The sequence below is a fragment of the Scatophagus argus genome, chromosome 5 (assembly GCF_020382885.2).
Source record: "Scatophagus argus isolate fScaArg1 chromosome 5, fScaArg1.pri, whole genome shotgun sequence".
Classification (NCBI taxonomy): Eukaryota; Metazoa; Chordata; class Actinopteri; family Scatophagidae; genus Scatophagus; species Scatophagus argus.
In genome coordinates, this window is record NC_058497.1 from 2,130,993 (window position 1) to 2,151,410 (window position 20,418).

Consider the following 20,418-nt stretch of genomic DNA (forward strand, 5'->3'; position numbering starts at 1 on the left):
GGATGTTACATTGTATTCTCCATTCTGGCTAATTAGGCTTTAGCAGACCAGTTGGCAGACAAACAAATTTAGCAGTTTGCTGGTGAACAAAATCGAATCTCCAACAAATTTGTTGGTGTAGATCAAAACGGAACTAAAAGGAAGTGAACAAATATTGCTAAATTTTTCAGAAGGCTTGTTCAGTAAGAGTCACTGGTATTTCCAGGTTCTGTAGGTGTCTTTGATCAACTCAGTTTCAACGTAAAAGTGTGTAGCCAGTGATATTCAGGTCTCAAGTTTTTTTTTTTCCTATAACATCCAAGATTGGTTTCTGCAGAAAAACACCCTCTTGCAGTTAGCTTCAGTGTACTTGTGAATGCTGAGTCAGTAAGCTTACAGAAACCCCTGTGACTCTTTACAGGGCACTCGCAAACTTCAAAATTCCAAACACGCGTTTAATCTTTCTGACTCATTTACTGTGAGCGAAATCTGAAGGGCTAATAAATGTCTATATTACCACTGAAAACAGCACCAGAAGTGTAGCCAAAAGACACTTTTTTCCCCATTGCAGTTAGGGTGCATAGTGAGATTATGAGATCTTCTCACAAGCATAGAAACTCCTCTTTTCCACTGTTGTGATTGCAGGAATCCTTTCATCATTGTTTATACTTACATTCATTTTCATTTTTGAGCAGCTTGCTGTTGAAGGTCCTATAATTAGAGGCCTCCTGATTTGATCAGAGCACAAATCCTTAGTGACGGGTTCATTGGTCTGGTTTCTAAGTGAACTCTTTCCGAACAGTTATGGGAAGCGGCTTTTACTGAACTACCTTCCTGGCCGTACTGAGGCTCCATTCACAGTGGTCAAGCTCAACATGGCAGAAACAAGAAAGCTAGACTTTGCAGGAAACAATGATATGACTCAAACAGAGCCTGGAAAACCCAGAAGTCTTGGCTGGGAAGAGTTATGTAAGAAACCCCAGTGGCTTGTGTGTGTTGGAAGATCTACAGAGGGCGGACCAGTGGCCGCCAGTTCTTGGTGTGGCGGCTGGCGCTTCGGTGGATCTGTAGATCTATTCCTAGTGGTGTAATTAGAGGGACGCAGATGAAGTGCAGTGGCAATGCGCTCTCTTTAACAGCTGCAATGTGTGTGTGCTTGTTTTCTTTCACGTCTCGTCCTCTTCACTTGTCCTTAATGATCCTTGACTTGATTATTAGGTACGATGCCAAGGTCAAAATACACTCATGTTTTTATGGCAGAGATATTGTCCAACAACTTGAGCATTACTTTTGACGATGACTGGCACTGGATGTAGTGATTGATCCAGCAGCCATGCAAGTCACCACCCTCTGCTCCTTATGCTCTCAAGCTTGGTAGAAGTGTTCAAACCCTTTACTTAGTAAAAGTAGCAACACCACCATGTAAACATATTCATTGCAAGTTTTAGTCCTGCATATAAAACTGTGCTCAATACAAATAACAACCTAGTATTATTTCTGGAGAATAGCTTGTATGTATGTATCTTATATAAATATAAAATTACATCATTGTTATTGTTGTATTAATGTGTAAGCAGCATTTTAATGTCGTAGCTGTCCAGTTTGGACCTAATTGTAAATACCTTGTGTATTTTTAAGTACAATAGAGTATTCCTTGGGGATCCATTATATTTTGTCATACAATCACAAGATCTTCCTTAACTTTCCAAATTTAACTTTACTTTTCGTTTGTTTCTACCAATTTTACAGTTGTTTGATTTTCTCAATGAAATCTGGGCAAAAAGTACCCTCAAACAAATACAAATTAGCCATAAAAAAAGTTGATAGACAACTTCTTGGTTTGCCCCCGGTTATTACTATAAGCTCAGGAGTTGGGTCAGTGAGCAACACTGTGGTCTTTGTGGAATGTTTTCCCCTGGGTTTTGCCACTTAGGCTACATATAGGTTGCCCTACCCTCTAATGGGCAGGTGTTTTTGGGAGTACATACAGCCTGGAAGGGAGCTCCTGAGACACTGTTCAAGGCAGAAAAAGCTGCTCTTGCATGTTTTTTTTTTTAGGTAAAACAATGATTATTAAATCAACAACTTGAGTTACAAGTAGAAAAGACAAAACAGGACAAGGAAGTGTGGATGTTGGCCTGCCAGCTGTGTAACTAGTTTTTTTGAAATGAAGTGAAATATTTTGTTCAAAGACATATAATCACTGTGCATGCTCTCTATAAGTTACTCAGTATGCTACCGCTATCAACATTCATCTTATATGCTGTGAATAGTTTTCACATAGGAAAAAAAATGTATCAATAAAGTTGTATTGTGTTCATCAGTCAATTAGATAATGTATTTTAATGCTAACTTCTGGTGGCATACAGTGCATAGGGTCTGACTGCAAAAGCTAAAGTTTTTCAGTTTACATGAGTCATTTTTCGAACTGGGAAAAGGAGAGGAGAGGAGTTTTGCAAACACATTGGAGATCACAGAGTTTTCATTGAAATGAATGGTCTGGCATTTGACTTGCAGAGCTACGTGAAAATGGATGCTATTCACATATCAGGCCAGCATATTAAATTGCTGTCACACTTACATAAACAGGTGCCTTGTTTGAAGCGGGCTTTACTCTGCAAACTAACTTGTAAGTACAAAGTACAGAATTTCTCACTAAGGTGTTACAGATTAGATGTATGCACAACAATGGATATACAACATACAATTGATTAGCAATATCAGTAGCTAAGAAAATAATTGTTTGTAAATACCTGACTGACTTACTTGAGTAAATGTTTTCAGTTATTTGTTTCCACCGCTGAGGTCAGGTAGATTAATGGTTGCTCATAGAACTGTGGGCTTGGACAACTTCTCTTAAACACGGAACATTGTGTACTAATGAAGTGCATGTGGAACATTGTCAGGCAACAATGTTCCACGTGCATAGAACTGATGTCTGCAAGTACTGCCTTGACTTTGACCATCAGTCAAATAAATTGTATTTAAACTGCATGCTGGTACAGTATACTTCAACCCTTGTGCTGTGAAGAATCTCCTTCATTACCTTTTTCAGTCTCATAAAACACAGCAGGCTACCACAGAATCAGAACTTAATTTTTGTGCTGCTGTCTCAATGTTCAGAATATGGAAGTTTCAAATACCCCATCAAAGCCAGGAGTAATGGCAGATGAATCAAGATTGAATCTCTCCCCACACGGAACTGTCCCATAAACCATATCCCTGGTTTAGTAACAGGCTGGTCTAATGAATAGCCTGGCCCGTTGAGCCTGACCATTGAGGCAGCTGTGCCGCGAAGGCAGCTCTCCATGGTGTAATAACTCTGTCTCTCCATCTTACTGATGTGTGAAAGAAACCAGGCCGTTGCCGAAAAACCCTGGACCCACATGCACATGTTGAACACAAGGGGAATTCCCACACACAAGCAGATTCACCCAGCCACACATTTATAGCCACACATTTAGCATGGATTGAGTCTTGTCTTCACACCAAGATAGTAATTAGCACTACGCTGCTGGCTCTGATGTGATTTACAACAGCTACTTTGCAGGGCTCTCTGTCTCTCTTTTTTTCCCCATTATTTTGACTGGGGATGGGTTGTTCCTCTGATTCTTAATTTTACCAGGATTATTGTAGTGTCGGGTAATAAAATAAACACTGAGAAGAAGTCTAACTTTTTAATGACAGTCCCTGTTTAAGAGACAGGGGCTGGTCCCTTATAGTTTCTATTGTTATTCTTAGTTTCTATGTAGAACTTAGTATTCTGTGCTACCTAAAGGCAGAGACACCAAAAGTCCACCTGTGGACACAATGTAATTTCCTGTGGTGATCAAGGAATATCTTGATCACGTAATCAGTTATTCAAACTCAACATCTTAACAGCAACAACAGGTGAACTTATAATCAGTGTTGTAAAAAGTACCCCGAAGTCATACTTTAATAAAAATAAAATTCTTTTGCTTTTGGGGGGGGGGCTCCCCCAAAGTACCCCAGGGTCATACTTGAGTAAAAATTTTGCTAAAATACTAGTTATTTTAGTCATGCATTAGTCATGCAATTATATTTGAGTAGATGTCTTAAAGTGTTGTTTATCTAATATATTTCCACGCTATTTCTGCAATTAAAACCAGTTCCATTCTCAAGGAATGAATAGCCCTGTTTTTTTTTTCTTTCTTCATCTTTTTTTTTTCCTCTTTGAAACAATGACAACAACAAAATCATGCTCTGCTAGACTAACTCTGGCTATCGTGGAGGCCACTAAACTGAAGATATTTCAGAGATGTCTGTTGCTCATGAGAAGTGCAATTCCAAGCCACAAGAGAGGTGTGGTAACCATCCAGTGAGAGTGAGAAACACAGAATAAATACATTTCCATAAACAGCCACATGACAAATGTCTGGAATATTGAAGGTAAATTCCCATAATTCAGTGTGAAGTGAGTGGAGGCATCAGGAAAACAATAATGTAAAATAATGTAAAAGAAAGAATTTCATCTGGAAAAAGAAAGTGATAAGTAGTTACATGGCCAGAGCTCAGTAGAGTTATTGGATCGGCTAGCGGCCATGACTCAGGTCCTGTGGAGAGCTTGGCTGAGAAAACTCACCCGAACTCCCCCCATGCCCGACACTCACCAGCACACCAGACACTTCAGCAGTGTGGAGTCATTCACAGCCCACACAGTGTGGTAACACGCAGGTCATTTGTAACTTCTTTACGGTATGTGTGTAGGTGGGTGGCTTCATGGTGAAGAGGTAAGTTGCTGTGTTGTTCCCGTAAATTTAGCCCTCATTTGTTTGTGCTGGCAGCAGTATCCATGGAAAGTCTTGATTTATCTCATTTTTGATTTTCTTTGTGCTAATTAAACACATTGTAACATTATTCATTCATTCATTTTCTATGCCGCTTATCCATCAGGGTTGTGGGTTGGCTGGAGCCTATCCCAGCTGACTAGGGGCGAGAGGCGGGGTACACCCTGGACTGGTTGCCAGTCAATCGCAGGGCCAACACACAAAGACAGACAACCATACACATTCACTCGCACACCAAGGGGCAATTTAGAGTAGCCAATTAACCTAATGTGCATGTGTTTTTAGGGATTGTGGGAGGAAGCCGATGTACATTGGAACATAAAAACATACTATAACACTGTGCCCACATTTGGTGTTGCAGGGTCAAGTTAACTGAAATATTTAATTTGCATATCAAAACCACTATGAAAGTTCAGTTCAGTTCAGTCAAATTAAAATTGAAAAGCCATAAAAGCAAATTATTTGTATCCACATTTGTATCCATGAATTCAGAAAATCAAAACAACTTGGACTCTAATGCTCATGATCTATTGGCCCGAAAGTGCAGAAGCCTGACAAAACTATGAGAGGTGTGAACTAAAGCTGCAAGTGTGTGTGTGTGTCCAAAAACAACAAAAAAAAAAGGGTAAATTTCATGACACTGCCCATTTCATTTTTAAGGAGGTCACTAAAACATTGGAATTTCGATGTCAAAATATTTTAACATGGACCAAATTACTAGATAAATGGATAATTAGACTGACAAACATGCTTAACTCTCACAGCTTGAAAGACAGGTGATTGAAATAATAGAGTATTCTGTACTAGCAAAGCTGTCAATATTTGCATACTTCTTTTTACTCCAGAAAAACAGACCAGGGCCATTCCAGGGAAGTCATGATTGGCAGACTGGTAGCTAACTCATTTGCAAGCGTGTCCATGTTTCAGTTTATATTACTGTTTCTGACTCATGCTTATTTGCCAGATGGTCTCTGGCATTGGTAGTTTTACTGAGAGCAACAATATACTTTGCTATTATCTTTTGCCTATTTTAAAATGAAGAAATCTTGATCTTGCAATACAGAAATTTGAACCACTATGCCAAAACCTAAATTTTAATTAAGTGAACTTTCTTATACAGTCACACACACAGCTTTCTTTCAGTTTTTTTTTTTTTTTTAATCAATGGACAATCAGAGTACTGTGAAATCTTACCTATGACCAGTGGCTGTGAATATTTAAAGGGATTTTATTAGTTAACGCAGCTGAACAGAAATCTCAGGAGTTTAAAAGATGCCATGTAAATGCAAGGAGCTTACCTCTCCAGCCTCAGTGTCTGCCTGTTTGCTCGGAAAGGGGATTAAGTGGTGGTCACAGTCCCAAATTCTTTATCAGGAGATTGTGGACTGGAGCAATTCGTTTTGGGGCTTTTTAAATATGGGATCAGAAGAGGCCTGGTGTTAAAGGTCTTTATAAGCTGCTGTGAGAACTTATGTTTGTCCTATGTTGGAGTATCCACAGGAAAAAAAAAACAAAGTGAAAGTATTAGGATTGGGACTGGGAATTTGGATTTGTGGCAGTTAATTGGGGTTGTGTCTTTGGCAGATGAAATCTTGCAGGTGAAGTAGGAACATTTTCACCTTCTTATGTAGCCTGCTTATCCTCTGTTGCACCCATTGGACAGCCTTCTGGAGTATGATTCAGTTAAACCCTCTCTCTGCTTTTAAACAATTTCTAGCAGGAAGTGTGCAAATATGTAAATGCTCCGTAAAAATTGACTTAAGTAGTTTGTTTCCCACTTAAGGTGATGAAAGAGCAAGCCCGAAGCTCTGCCTTAAGAACAGTCACGCTTTGTGAACTTGACCGATACGGTTCCTGCCACTAGTGTGTCGGCATGACTTTAAAGCCAGGTGAGGTTTGCCCTGTTAAAAGCTGGCATTCCAGCATAGAATTATTAAACTAATGGCAGCGTCTTGGCTAGGTTTGCCACACACACCTTTTTTTTTCCATATCTATTAATATCTAAGGGCTCACAGGTGGTCTGCCTATGAAGTGCGTAGAAAAACACAACCCTTGGTTTCAGGCCGCTGTACATCAAATGAACCATAAGCACCTTTTCCTCATATTTCCTCTGATGTTTTTTTTTTGTTTTTTTTTTACAGTCAAGCTCAGCCCCCTACTCCTTTGATTGTCTTTCCCTCCCAGCCTGTGTCCTTCTTTTCGTCTGTAGAATCAAGGATAGATGAGGTTCAGGGATTTAAGAGAATTTTGAGAAACCTGTAAAACCCAGAAGCGTCACACTCTGCAATACTGAGGGCAGTGTGACTGTTGTAGACAGTATGGTTGGAAATGTGTTCCATTGACTACCTGCAAAACTGATGTCACTGGATCCTGAAATGCACCTATGAGTTTCACGTGCAGCCAGGTAAAAAGCTAAAGCATTGGAGGTCAACAAAATCAGTTACACTGTGTGTTCAAGGCAGAAATGTTGCTCTTTTATTCCTCCTCGCTGTCCTGTATACATGGTCTTAATATGGAATGGGGGCATTGATATTCCACTAAGTAGTATCTGAGCCAAATTGAAGTCAACACTGACTGTTTTGTTACACATCCAAGGTCTTTTGGAAAGCCAGCATGCTGTCTAAAATTGCACATTGGGTGGCATTATGTCACCGTTATTTAGTTCAATATTAAAAAGCAGGGACAGCGTAATGGTTGTCTATGTTGTGCCACAATTGCAGGTTGTCCCAAGATTTCCCTAGGGTCTAGAGAAATCTTGGGGAAATTAGGGTTCATCTGACTTCTGCATCCATAGAGATGTATATCCCTATATACATATATCTATCTAAATCTTTCTAGATTTATTAAACTCAAAATATCTGTGTTGGCATCTCTGTTCATATTTGCCTTAAATTAAGTCCACTAGGCACTTGTGACTGTAGAAAAGTCTCTGACACAAGATTTATACGAACAGTTAAACTTTTTGATTGGAAAGCAGAAAGATAATAACACTTGAAAACCTTAATAGACTTCAGTTAAATTTTAGTTAAAAATAAAACCAGATTGTTTTGATAATTTCTAAAGTAAATATGTAATTAGTGTGATTGCAGCCTCTGAGTTAGAGGTGGTTGACATTCACATCAGACTGACCTAATGCCTACCCGGTAGAAATAAAACTCCTCGTATATTGGTGTGGTGCTGTGGTGGTGAGAAGATTAGTAGGGTGCTCTCCTTCCACCACCAATTAGCACTGTAGCGAGAAGCTGCATTTGCACTATTTAAGAAGAGAACAAATACCTATTAATCTGTTACTTGTGTAGCCATCAGAATATTTTATAATTTGAAGGAAGGTCCTCGAGGACGCGACTGGATTCAAGAGGTAACAGATGTCAGTGGATTGTTAGGTCGCAGAAAGTTGATGTTTAGGTGGATGCATAGCGGCAGGAATATGAGGAGATAAATGATTATGAATGGTACCTAGGTGGTCGAAATACCCATAGTTACACTAACACTTTGGTTAGCTGTGTATACAGAATGCTGAAAGACTCTGTACTGTATATACCCAGCATATGTGTAAGTACATACAGACACCCAAAGAGTACTGTCTTTCCCCCCCAAATTGGCAGCTCTGAAGACAAAGCCCTGTGTTACGATGGATACTCTTTCATTTGTGCTTTGGGCTCATTTGCTCTGAAGTTTATGCACCCTGGTAACAGTAAAGCTATCTGAGTCCCTCAAGTGCTCCATCTTGTAAGCTTTATGCCTTCCACATGGTTATAATTTGAGATTTTCCTGATTTTCAAAGCTTTTCTTGAGCCTAGTGTTGTTAATTAAAAAGTGGACTAGTTTTGTTGTGGCCTCTTGTGTTGCCAAGTAGGGAAATCACCGCCCACTTTGTTGCTCTCTCCATCTCTTTCTTTGCTTCTCTCTCTCTCTCTCTCTCTCTCCCCCTTTCTCTCCCCCCCGCCGCCCCCCGCACTCCCTCATCCCATCTGCCTTTGTCAAGAATAAAGCTAGCCCAACCACTTTGTAAATGAAACATCCTCCCACTATTAATGGGATTGAGCAGATGTTTTCTGTTTGGATGGTCAGAGATGGGACAGTAAAGCCTACAGCAAAACAAAACAAAAAGATTTTTTTTTGGAAAAAAATAGAAAGCAAAAGAAGATATTTATGGAAATGATTATATCACTTCCCTCATGTCCCATACGGACACATGTCTTGCACACATGGCAAATTAGAGGTCATCCCTTCCAGTTTAGCGCATGTCTACGTGCGTGTGCCAGCGATTTTAGTACTAAAACATCGTAAATAACACTGTAACCTCTGGGACGAGGTGTTATAAATAGGACGTGTCAAACCCTGCTCCGGCCAGCCTCTGGTTTCCCTGAAACCCTCTCTTTTCACCCGCCGAGCGGCTCAGCTACTTTTTAATTTGGCCTTCCCACAGGCTAACCGACTGACGCCTCACGGCGAGGGCCTCTGTATTTCAACAAGCCCACAAAACCCCCAGTCCTCGGGCACTTGCGCTCACAAAGCTCTCCAGCCTTTCTGAGCTGTTACTTTTTTGGAGTCCAGACTCTACCATCAGCAGAAGAGAAGAGCCGGCCCTGGCTAGAACACAGCGGCCAAGTCTCATCTGTCAGAAACCCAAGGGCCAGACTCTCCAGCCACCAGGTGGGCGGGACCCGACCAAAACATAGAGAGAAGAAAGAAAGAAAGAAAAAGAAAGAGTGGAGTGTGGGGGAGAGAGGGTTTGAGAGCGAGAGGAAGCTCCCAGATAAACAGACCACAGCGCCTCAACTCCTAATCACCCTGCGCTTCCGTTTCCAGACTCTATAATTAGAAGGTCCCCGTCCCTTTTTTCTCCATATTCCCAGTTGACGCAAATGCTTCTTGTGGCTTGGCACCTCGTTTGGGGCGTGGGTTTTCAAGAGTTTACAGGCCCTGGGCCTTAGCTCTTTGGCTTTCTGGTCGCTCTGATACAGCATGAATAGCTAACCACTGTCTTAATCTACACTTCACTTGGCTTCTCTTCTGCTTTCCTTTCTCCACCTCTGATAATCTGGATGACCCCATTGCTTATCCACTCTGTACCTCCCTCATTCCACCTCTTCATCTTTTTTAAATCTAACTATTCTTCAATCACACTCAAATCTTAAATAAAAGAAACCTTTCAACTCCGGATCAGCGTGCAAAATTTTGTAGCACACATTTTGTAGCACTTTTTTTTTTCCAGAGGAGTGTTTTCCATCTCCCTCACACGTGTTGCTGAATCCTTTTAATCTCATGCCATTCCAGCCTCCTCTTTTCACATTTGACACGCCACCCAATAAAGCCTGGCCACTAATTAAAACCTACTGCAGCCTCCACATAAAAGATTCCATGGGGAAAAACTCAGAGGAAAATTACTAATTACTTTAATATCATTTATGTCTGGGAGCCGTCAAAAAGTCAAAGGTTTGGACATTTTTTTTCAGTTCTTACACTCTGTATCAGTGATGCGTTTCCAACATTTTGAGTTACTGCCCAATCTATGGGTTTGTTTGTAACATCTCAAAAGGCTTCTGGGGATGGGTTTTGGGTTGCGCTTGAAAAGCAGTGTGGCGTTTTTTCCCCAACTGAGCCAGTTTAGTTCTGGGTTTGTTCTGGTGTGGTTTGTTGAGCATGTTGTTTATGGTGAGGGCCTATACTTTCTGGAGTTTGACAAGCTTCAAATAAAACGCGACCAAATGAATGGGCCTGTCAGTGGGGGTTCCACTTGTGCTGAGCTGTGGTTCAGTGTTTCGGTGAGTCTCAGTGTCTCAGTGTGCACACGCACACACCCATGGCCATACACGGACGTACAAATACATTCATTCTCCCTTTTACAGATGCTCATCATCTTGTCTGTCCTTGAAGAAGCACACGACTTGAGATCTGCTTTTAACCAGACGGAGTTATCATGCGAGAGCAGGCTACATTTTATGACAAGGACAAACGATAGCTGACTTTGTTTTAATGGGCTAGTTTGTTTGTTTTAAAGACACAGTAATTCTGTCATGCTGTCTAGCATGTGTCCTGCACAGCTGGTAATGTTGGCCACCTTCACGTGAGCAGCCAGAGTGCAATACAGTATAAACATTTTGTTTGGCTCGATTTTTGTATGGTTCAACAGTGTGCCCGTGACGGTGTTTAAAGTCACAAAGACGTATATGTTTTATCATATAAAGTTCAGAGAAAGAACTAAAATCTCAATTTCCACTGAAATACTAAGAGCAACATAAACCGATGCCTCATTGCATTTGAAATAAGCATCACAGTTTTTACTTTAGTAACTGAGCGAAAATTTGTAAGTGACTGACTAGTTTGACAAATTGAAAAATGATCAGGTTTCATTGCATCGTGTTGTTTAGGTAAGACTAATGAAAGCCTAGGCGAGAAAACTGACAGCTGGAGACAGTATGTATAGTGCAGCATGTATTGTCTTACACTTTGTACAAAATATCATAAATCTTAAGCTGTCTTTATTTATGATTGATTTTTTTTTAGGGATCTTTAATTAGAACCTGATATATCCTCATGTGGTTCAAACTTCACTGGTCCACTGGTTTGTATTAGAGATTTTGTATTGTAGGCTTTCTGTTATTTTATAATAACAACAACAACGATAATAATAATAATAATGATAAAAATAAGTGTTATTGTTATTATTCATTCATCCACCAATTTCCTATACCTGCTTTATCCGTCAGGTCGCGGGGGAGCTGCAGCTTATATTGTATATACAATGTACATATTGGGTACTTTTACACATTGTACATACCTGTATTTTTAAATTTTCTTAAAACATTTTTGAATACAGTTTTTGTAAATACTACTGTACTTGAGATTTTAGTTTTTGTTTATCCTATTTTTATACTCTGCACTTTTCTCCTTTCTTGGTCGGGAATACTGCATGTGCAATTGTCTGTAGAAACAAGAATTTCCCTCCAGGGATTAATAAAGGAATTCTGATTCTGATTATCCCAGCTGACCATAGGCGAGAGGCGGTCAATCACTGGGATGCCCCTTCATCTTCTCAGAACACATTTTTCAGTTTGTTGACTGTGGCAGCATTTACCTGTTAGTGCTAATATTTGTTCAATGTGTTTATAAGGAACACAGCACATTGATAAACCTATCAGGCCCCATGTCGCAATAACAAAATTCACATTGTAATAAAAATAAAAAATACAGTAACAAAAATAGGGAACCAACGTGTAGAGGAATAAAAAGAATTTCAGTGTTAACACACACAATATGTACAAGACATGGCAGCATTAAGGTAGACTATCAAATACTAAATGAAGCATGTAGAAAAGTCAAGCAAACAACACATTTATATTCAAACAAAAGGTGTGGATTAAACACTGTAAATTCATAGCAGAATGAAACATAAAAACAGAATAGACATCATAAACAGTAATGATAACCAATTTGTTTTGAAGCCAGCTGTGATTCCTAATGCTGTTGACTGTATGTGTGTTTATTGCAGGAATGCTGTTGGTGACTGCTGACACCTTGGGCCACGATTTTCACGTCTTCCAGATCCTCACCCACCCATGGGCGTCATCACAGAGCGCTGTTCACCACCTCTATACCCTGCATCGTGGGGAAACTGAGGCCAAGGTTTGAAGCGCACATTCACACACACACACACACACACACACACACACACACACACACACACACACACACACACACACACACACACACACACACAGCAATCTTCATCACCTCTAAACTGCAATAAGCATTCACAGTGGAAAATTCACTTTCATTTTCAGTGCTAGTTCCTCCACATAACACAAAAGGCTTTGTGCAAGAGGTAATGAAAGTTTTGTGACACAAAGCAAAAGCATTTTAGAATTCATCTCAAAATAAACACCAGAGAGCAGCACAGTGATCGCAGTTTTGTTGAGAATATGCCCAATAATCTTCCAGTTCCAATTCATGTAGTGAAGAATTTTGAAAAAAGGGTCAATGACTGTGGTCTGCTCTGCCAACAAGGATGTGCGGCTGTTTAAACACTGGCTTAAGGACAGTACTAGAATACATTAGTAAAGTTTGAAATGAAGATCAAACCAAAAACCTGTCTGGTCTAGTTAGTTAATCAGCATCATTTAATGTTCCTCCTCTTCTTCATCTCTCACACAACATACTCACGCAGTGCTAGTTGTTTTTCTGACACCTAATTGAATCAGGTGTCTAGATATTGACATATAGCAAATTTCATCTGTGTCTTAACTCCTGTGAGTAGCAGAATATCGAACGAGGATCTTCCCCGCAGGTGCAGTGTTTTTCTTTTGCTTTCCAAACCACATGTACATTTAAAACATTTGAGTGAGAAATATATGACACGGTATTATATAACAGACAGGGAGGGCGGTAATATTCCTCAGCACACGACAGATGCCGCTGCTTGCAGTGGATGATGACCTAATCAGATTGGGTGGTGGGAGGCGAGTGGATCATTTGCCACAATGTTTGGATTGCCATCATTTATCCAATCTGTTACCATATGAATTTCAGCATAGGTAAATCCTATATTCATGTCATTACACAAGGGAGGTTTCTATAATGATAAAGTTACTTGGTGCTGGGAGTGTAGATTAAACAGAGATCATTTCTCCAGGTTTTGATGTGGGGCGCCAGTCAAACCTATGAGTACTTCTTGTTTTTATAGTGCATTGCTGATAATATTAGCTGTTTTTAATGACAGATCATCTCAATTTCAGGTATTAAATACGTATTTACCTTGAATGAACCTAGATTTAAAATGATATCAGAAAGATCTAATGGGTCCAGTATTTGTTGTCATTTCCCATGGGGGCTATAAAAACCACTAAAACAGCACAGGTGTCCTCATAGATACCCATAAAAATATTAACGGTTTATTGTGCAGTTATCACTTTTCAAGGTACTTTGGGTCTCTTGAGTTTTCCTTTGCAATCTTAGCCCTGACATGCAGTGCAACTTTGAAGTGCTTACCCAACAAAACTACTTCAGGCCATGTTCGGTTCAGGATTATTGACTGGGAAAACACAGTATCACAGACACGCATTCTCACCGCCTGCCTATAGTTAATGTATAACCAAACGGCAGGTCCGCTGACCTGCTGCACACTGAGCCTGCTTTGATCCAAGCCACTGTAAACACTGAAGGCAGGCCTTATCCTAGTGCTTGGGCCAGGGGTTATCACCACACACTCTCACAAACGCACATGCTCAGACACACAGTAGAGAGTGATAAAGTCTTCAGTTAGGTGGGTGGAGAGACGCCTTATCTGTCTCCAGCGGTCAAACATGCGGCTGGTTGTCACTGACCCGACGCCAGGTAAACAGACCTACAGCTGATAACAGCTGTAAGGGGCTGAAGGAGGAGCAGAATGTAGATGAGAATGGAGCCTTGGGGCGAACTGCAGAGCACTAGTCACTGAGGTTAGCTCGGTGGCACTCCATTACTGCTCTTTGTAGCCCTGCACCGTTTGAAGGCCCATCATGTCAGTGCATTTACATAAATTTAAGAAATCAGGCTGCTGATGACTTTCTGTATAATCTGTCTTCTTTAATTTTGTATAAATCAGAAACCTGCTTTTCAGAGATCTCTTCTAGATACTATTGGTTACTATGGCCACATATCCAGGTATTAGCTTTTTGCAAGTTAACATGTATGACAAGAACTTGAAATGTGACAGCAAAAGGAGAATCATTACAAGTACCGAAGTGTCATCATAATGAAATAATTTAATTAAGTCTGAATATGTCATTTTCCACAGATGAACTTCTATTTATTTACCAATATTCTGGAATTTCGTATCATTATCAGACTTAAAAATAAGTAAGCCATCAGGTCAGGGGTTGTTAACAGTAAGATTAGGGATTTACAACAGGTCTGTGGAGATGTCACTGTTACTGAGATAATGACTTTATATGAAAACGCATTGCCAGATTTTCAAGGTAATCCTGGTTCCTTTTGTAAAATGTTAAAATGTATCCATTTGACCTAAAAATCTTGACACAGACAATCAACAGAGAGTCGATAAGTTTAGGCATGTTTTTTTATGTAAGATAACAGGAAGCCAGATACACTGCATTCTATAATGACATAAGCATGGCACTGTTTCTAAAGGCATTCTGTGGAGTTTTTGAACTCTAATAGTGCTGTGGTGCTGTTTTTGAGTCTTTGATTCCCTGTTTTGTTTGTTTGGCTTCCCACTATTCCACTGACCCACAGGTGGTGGTATTGTGCAATGATATGCAGCGCGTTGCCAGCAAAGTGAAGAAAGAGACTGCTAGCTAGTAAACTTTGATGTGAACACTGCTCGATTTAAACTATTTTAGAAGTCGGAAAGATTATGCAATGTATGTGTTAATTAGACCATTGACAGGATGCCACGCATCCCCTCAAAGCTAAAATATCCTGGATACAAGCGCTGCCATCTTGTGATTGTCATTTGGAATCAGAGTCTGTGCAATAAGGATTGGGCAATATAGCCTCAGAATTCAGTTCCCGCCCACATAGCTGTCTGACTCAAGTCTTGAGCAGTGCTCAGATGTCAATCATGACATTTCACCACCTTTTTATAGCATCAAGTATGTAATTAAAAGCAAACTTATTAGAAAAATGAACACTTGAACATACATCAACCCGATAAGAAGTACCTAAAAAGACAAAATCCATCTTTGGGAGAAAGATATTTGACATGTCCTTTTTAGTTTGGCTCATGTCCCATCTGCTAACAATGAATGGGAGGGAGTTATGACCTATAGTGCATCCCACCAGGGGGCGATCCATATGTTGACTTTACTTTTGGGCGCTCTAATGTCGTCCATCTTTATGTGCACAGGCTGGCTGCAGTCTAACTTGTAACCAGGCTTTTCATATTGGCTATCCAGTATATTGTCTAAACAATGTGAAGCAAAGGATTAAAGATGCAGTCACCCACAAAACTCTTTTAAAGTTTCCTTTCTGTCATTGTCATATTTTTTAATCCATTTTCTAATGCAAGGCCACTTGAGTTCTGTAAATGTGTGTGTTCGTCCTGTCTATTCATTCTTATCCGTTTGTCCATCTTTGTCACATTCTTGTCATTCCTTCAGTGTTCCTTAGGTGAACAGGGCTGCCTAATCTCTGGCACAGTTTCACAGATTAAAAAAGTCAGAATGCATTTAACATGTTTTTTGGCAACTCTCTGAATTCCAAGGTGTACTATGTGTGCAAGGACAGGAGGGACTGCTTTGTCAGTCTCTCTGGAATGTGCAACCTCCACACCAGCACATGCTTGTGAGCTTGTGACTTAAAACAATTACATTCCACCTTTTTAAGATAACATTTGACAACTGTTTGATATCTCCAACCTTTCAGGTAATCCACTGCCTGATAAAATGGCTTTGACAGTAAAGTCCAGGCACCCATTTACAGTTGAAGCTCTGACAGGTCCATTACGGCCAATTACGACACACACAAAGTAGTCCTTTCTCATCTCCAAGTCATCCAGAATCAGCCCAAGCACAGGTCAGGCCTCCTCTTTCACTCATCTTTGTGAAGTAAAGTAACTGTCTGGCATGCCAAGGATGCCCCATTAACTGTCATTGCTGGGGACTATTACCTAGTCTGACCTGGCAAAAGATTAGAGAGCTGCCTCTCTGATTGGCTGACTTGTTTGCTGGCTAAAGAGTTAGACATTCCTCATCTTAACTTTCTCCTGGATCCTTTCCTTTCATTTTCTTCCAGTCCCATCCACTGTCCCCAGCCTCGAATTTTAATAGTATGTCAATTGATAGATGCTGTTTCAGCACACTATCACCTTATCAGTCACTTTTTGTCACTCCTTTGTCTTTTTTTCATTTTCTCTCCCCCCACTCTTCGTTGTCTCTAGCAGCCTATCTGTCTAGTTTCCTGCATGTCTAACATGCTCAGGGAGATCCTATCTCAACAAGCGTCTGCTCCTCGCTCCACTGTCAGTCACTGTTTGAGGAGGAGAACTAACAAAGGATACTGAAGTCAAAGTTAAGTTAAAACCAGTCAAAAACATTAGCATTCCAGAATCAGTTGTGGTTACTTTCCAGATGCCCATTTGGTTCACCATTTTTTTTATACAGGCATTGAAAACATCAAACACAACCTGTCAGTGATTGCGGTCCGCTCTGTTTCCTAATAATGAATGACATAAGAGGTGAAGAGCATTCTCTAAGACTGTTCCTGTGCACACTCTTTGCTCTTTCTACGTATGTAAAGTTCTAATTTGAAACATTAAACATCACTAATGAAACATCACTGATATGCAATACATTTGTTCAAGATAACAGGGCAACAATTAAAAACTGAAATAAAGCATATATTTTTTGGTTCCTCCTGTGTGACCCAGAGCTTCAGATGCTCTTAGCCTCTCTCAGATGAGGAGGATGTGCTTGTTAATGAACAATCATGTCTACAGTTGTCTTCAATCATAATGCTTTTGGGAAACACCTCTTCAGATTTAAGAAGGTGTATAACATTAATTTCATAATTATGAACTTACTTTACTTTAAGTAAAAGTGACCCTGTTGTGGTGCATGATGGGATAGATGCCAGGGTTGTCAAACTATTCTAGTCATTAACAGCTAGATTGGGGATGTGTCAATATAAAACTCTCACATATAAAGGTCATAATAAGACATACTTGAATGAATACAGTGAATACAACTTACAAAGCTGTAGCAGTTGACAACTATGAACAATGAAAATCATCCATATAATTAACCATATATAAGAATATAGATTATTCATACAGATTATGTTATTTTAGGTTTTCCAGACAGCTCAAATCTTGCGTTGCAAGTACCTGTTCATCATGTTACATACTCATCATGAACAGATTTACTAAGAAACTATGAATATGGCAATAACCCAAAGGTATGCTGCAGTTTTCAGTGCATTTTCAGCCATAACCTGCGTGCAGTCAGTGCCTGATTTACTAAGACAGCAGTTCATTATGCTGTCAGCTCCTGTACCTAGTTTGAAGTTGAACAGGTAGAGGTGCATATGGTGTTGATCCAGCTCATGTCCACTAAAACAGATGCAGCCATTGCAGGCGAATGGAGTCACACGTAGTCTGTAAATTTCTTATCAAAAGAGAGAAGAATGCAGTGATCTTCACTAGTTATTTCACAGTTGTTCGCTCTCTCTTTATGTCATTATATTTTATATTTATTTTAGTAGCTGACCTGTATTGCCTTTATTTATGATTGAATTACTGATATAGCTCATTCTGATGTCATGGATTTTAAAGAAAGCTATATTACCTGCTTCCATACGACGAAGAACATGTTAAATTCAAAGGAAAAATAACCCAGGAGATATTTTTCAGCTTCTTTTCAGAATCATACACGTTCCTGCTTTGACAAGTCATCCACACACCTGCAAAGCTCAGCCATAGAACTGACCTACCATGCCACAGCCTTATCCAAGCTGGCAGCTGGGAAAAAAAGGCAAAATAATAAGGATGCACAATAGGAAACTAAATAAATGTTAATAAACCAACAGTTGGTGGCATATTCAGATTGCATAGGCAGAAAAACCCTTGCTGACCAACCTGTGATTTCAAAATATAATATGTAACATTTCCGAACTAAAGTGTAGACTAGACCTTTGTCATATAATTTGTGGAGTAGTGTATTTTCATTATCTTAGATATTTCCAGCAATGTTCAAAACCAGAGAAACGTGTAATTTTATTCAAGCTAACTGTGCTTTTCATTCGGTCACTGAAGAAAGAAGTCGACAAATGTAAATAAACGTAATGCGAATGAACATTATGTCATCGGTGAACGTTTTTATCTGAGTAACATCAGATTTACACTGGCAGTGGTGGTTGTTTATCAGTCAGGTTTAAACCCTCCATGATCCGGTGCGAAGTACGTCTTTTGTTTTGTTACTTTTGAGAGACCCCTAATGTCATTTAACATGCATTTAACCGTCAACTGACCTTGTATGTTCTTCTTACATCAGTGCACTGTTCTGAAAGATTTCTATTTATATATCGAGATCATTTGAGATCACTGGAGTATTGGGAGAACTCAAGATTTAAGGACTTTTCAACGACTTCAGTTTGATTTACATTAGATGTGAAGTGGAGGAGCACAGTGTATTATTTTGGATATGGTTTGAGGGATTCAGATTTATCGCTGATGCTGGTGTCCATGCCAGCAACTACAGCACCAGTCCAGGCTACGTCAGCTGTTGGCTATCTGTCATAATTTCTGTATTGCACTTTACCTTTCAATTTATAAGTATAAGTACCTTTTACATAATGGATAAATAGAAAATCTGTCCGTTATCTGTCCCTCATCTGGGGTCGGGTCGTGGTGGTAGCAAGTATTCCAGACTTCCCTCTCAGTCATGAGTGTAGTGAATAGAGACATATAGAAGTAATTTCATCCTTCATCTGTTGTGCACATTCTCTGTCTCATTCTCATACTGTCCTTCTGTCCCCTGACTTTTGAATCTGTCTTTTCTCCAGGTCCAGGACATGTGTTTTAGCCAGGACAGTCGGTGGGTAGCCATCAGCACCCTTCGTGGCACAACCCACGTATTTCCTGTCAACCCTTACGGTGGTGCGCCCTGCGCCCGCACGCACATGTCCCCGCGGGTGGTCAACCGGATGTCTCGCTTTCAAAAAAGCGCCGGCCTGGAGGAGATCGAACAGGAGCTGAACAGGGCGGCTGCATTAGGAGGAGGAGCAGGTGGAGCAGGCATGGCAGGAGGTGGCTGCATCCTGGGTGGTGGAGGAGGAGGTATTGGGGGCCGCTGTAGCCCTATACCTGGCCTGTCCAGCAGCCCCTCAGGGTCTCCACTGCACGGTGAGAAGCTAGGAAGAAGGAGAAGTGAGGGGCTTACTGATGTTTTGACCAAACAAGCTCAGATACTCAGTAACTTACTTTTAAAGTTGTTTCTGCCAGTTGACTTTTTACATACCCAGCAGACACAAGGCAATTTGTTTCTGGCTATTTGATGAATGAAGTAAAATATTTACTCTCCCTTTAGCTCTTTTTTGGTATCTGTCAACCATCTTGGCTTCTGTCTTGCTCTTTATCTGCAGGATGTTTATCAGAGTTTTTATTTTGTTAGGACTGGCTGTGTTATTGATGAGAAATGAACTGTGTAGTGAACGTACTGTGAAACCAAAACAGTAAATTAGCTGATGGAGGCTCAAAAGCTCCACAGGGCCGCAGAGTTTCGATTTTAGATCAGTGTATTCATACCTACCTCTGGCTACAATTGAGACCTATTGTGTGTGTGTGAGCGTGTGTGTGTGTTTTTCCAGTGACTGGTCATTTCAGTAGCTCTTTTCCAGGTAGTCTGATCAGTCTGCCGTAACCTTGTCTCCCTTGTTTGTCAAACACCAGTGGAGGCCGCTCACACTGTCAGTGTGTCCCTGACTGACACAGATACACATTGATAAACACACACACTTTGTGTCAGCTGCACCGCTTGACCCTAGAGGTGTTACTCAGTGTAAAATATCACAGTTCTCAGAATATCCCTGAGCTTTAGTAGATGTACTGCAGCCAGCTCGAGGTCAAGAACTCGATAAACACTTCAGAGAACCAAATGAGTTGGAATTGACAAAGCATAGTAAAACGTATTTT

At 40.3% G+C, this 20,418-nt stretch overlaps 1 protein-coding gene across 3 annotated transcripts in view; it reads left to right on the forward strand.

Moving 5' to 3' along the window:
* bcas3 (BCAS3 microtubule associated cell migration factor) overlaps positions 1 to 20,418 on the forward strand; it is a 304,969-nt gene that overhangs the window by 47,957 nt on the left and 236,594 nt on the right. For all 3 annotated transcript variants that reach the window (XM_046388328.1, XM_046388329.1, XM_046388330.1), the window contains exons 14-15: positions 12,283 to 12,416; positions 19,290 to 19,629. In XM_046388328.1, the coding sequence (XP_046244284.1) occupies positions 12,283 to 12,416; positions 19,290 to 19,629 (474 nt within the window). The remainder of the gene's footprint in view (positions 1 to 12,282; positions 12,417 to 19,289; positions 19,630 to 20,418) is intronic.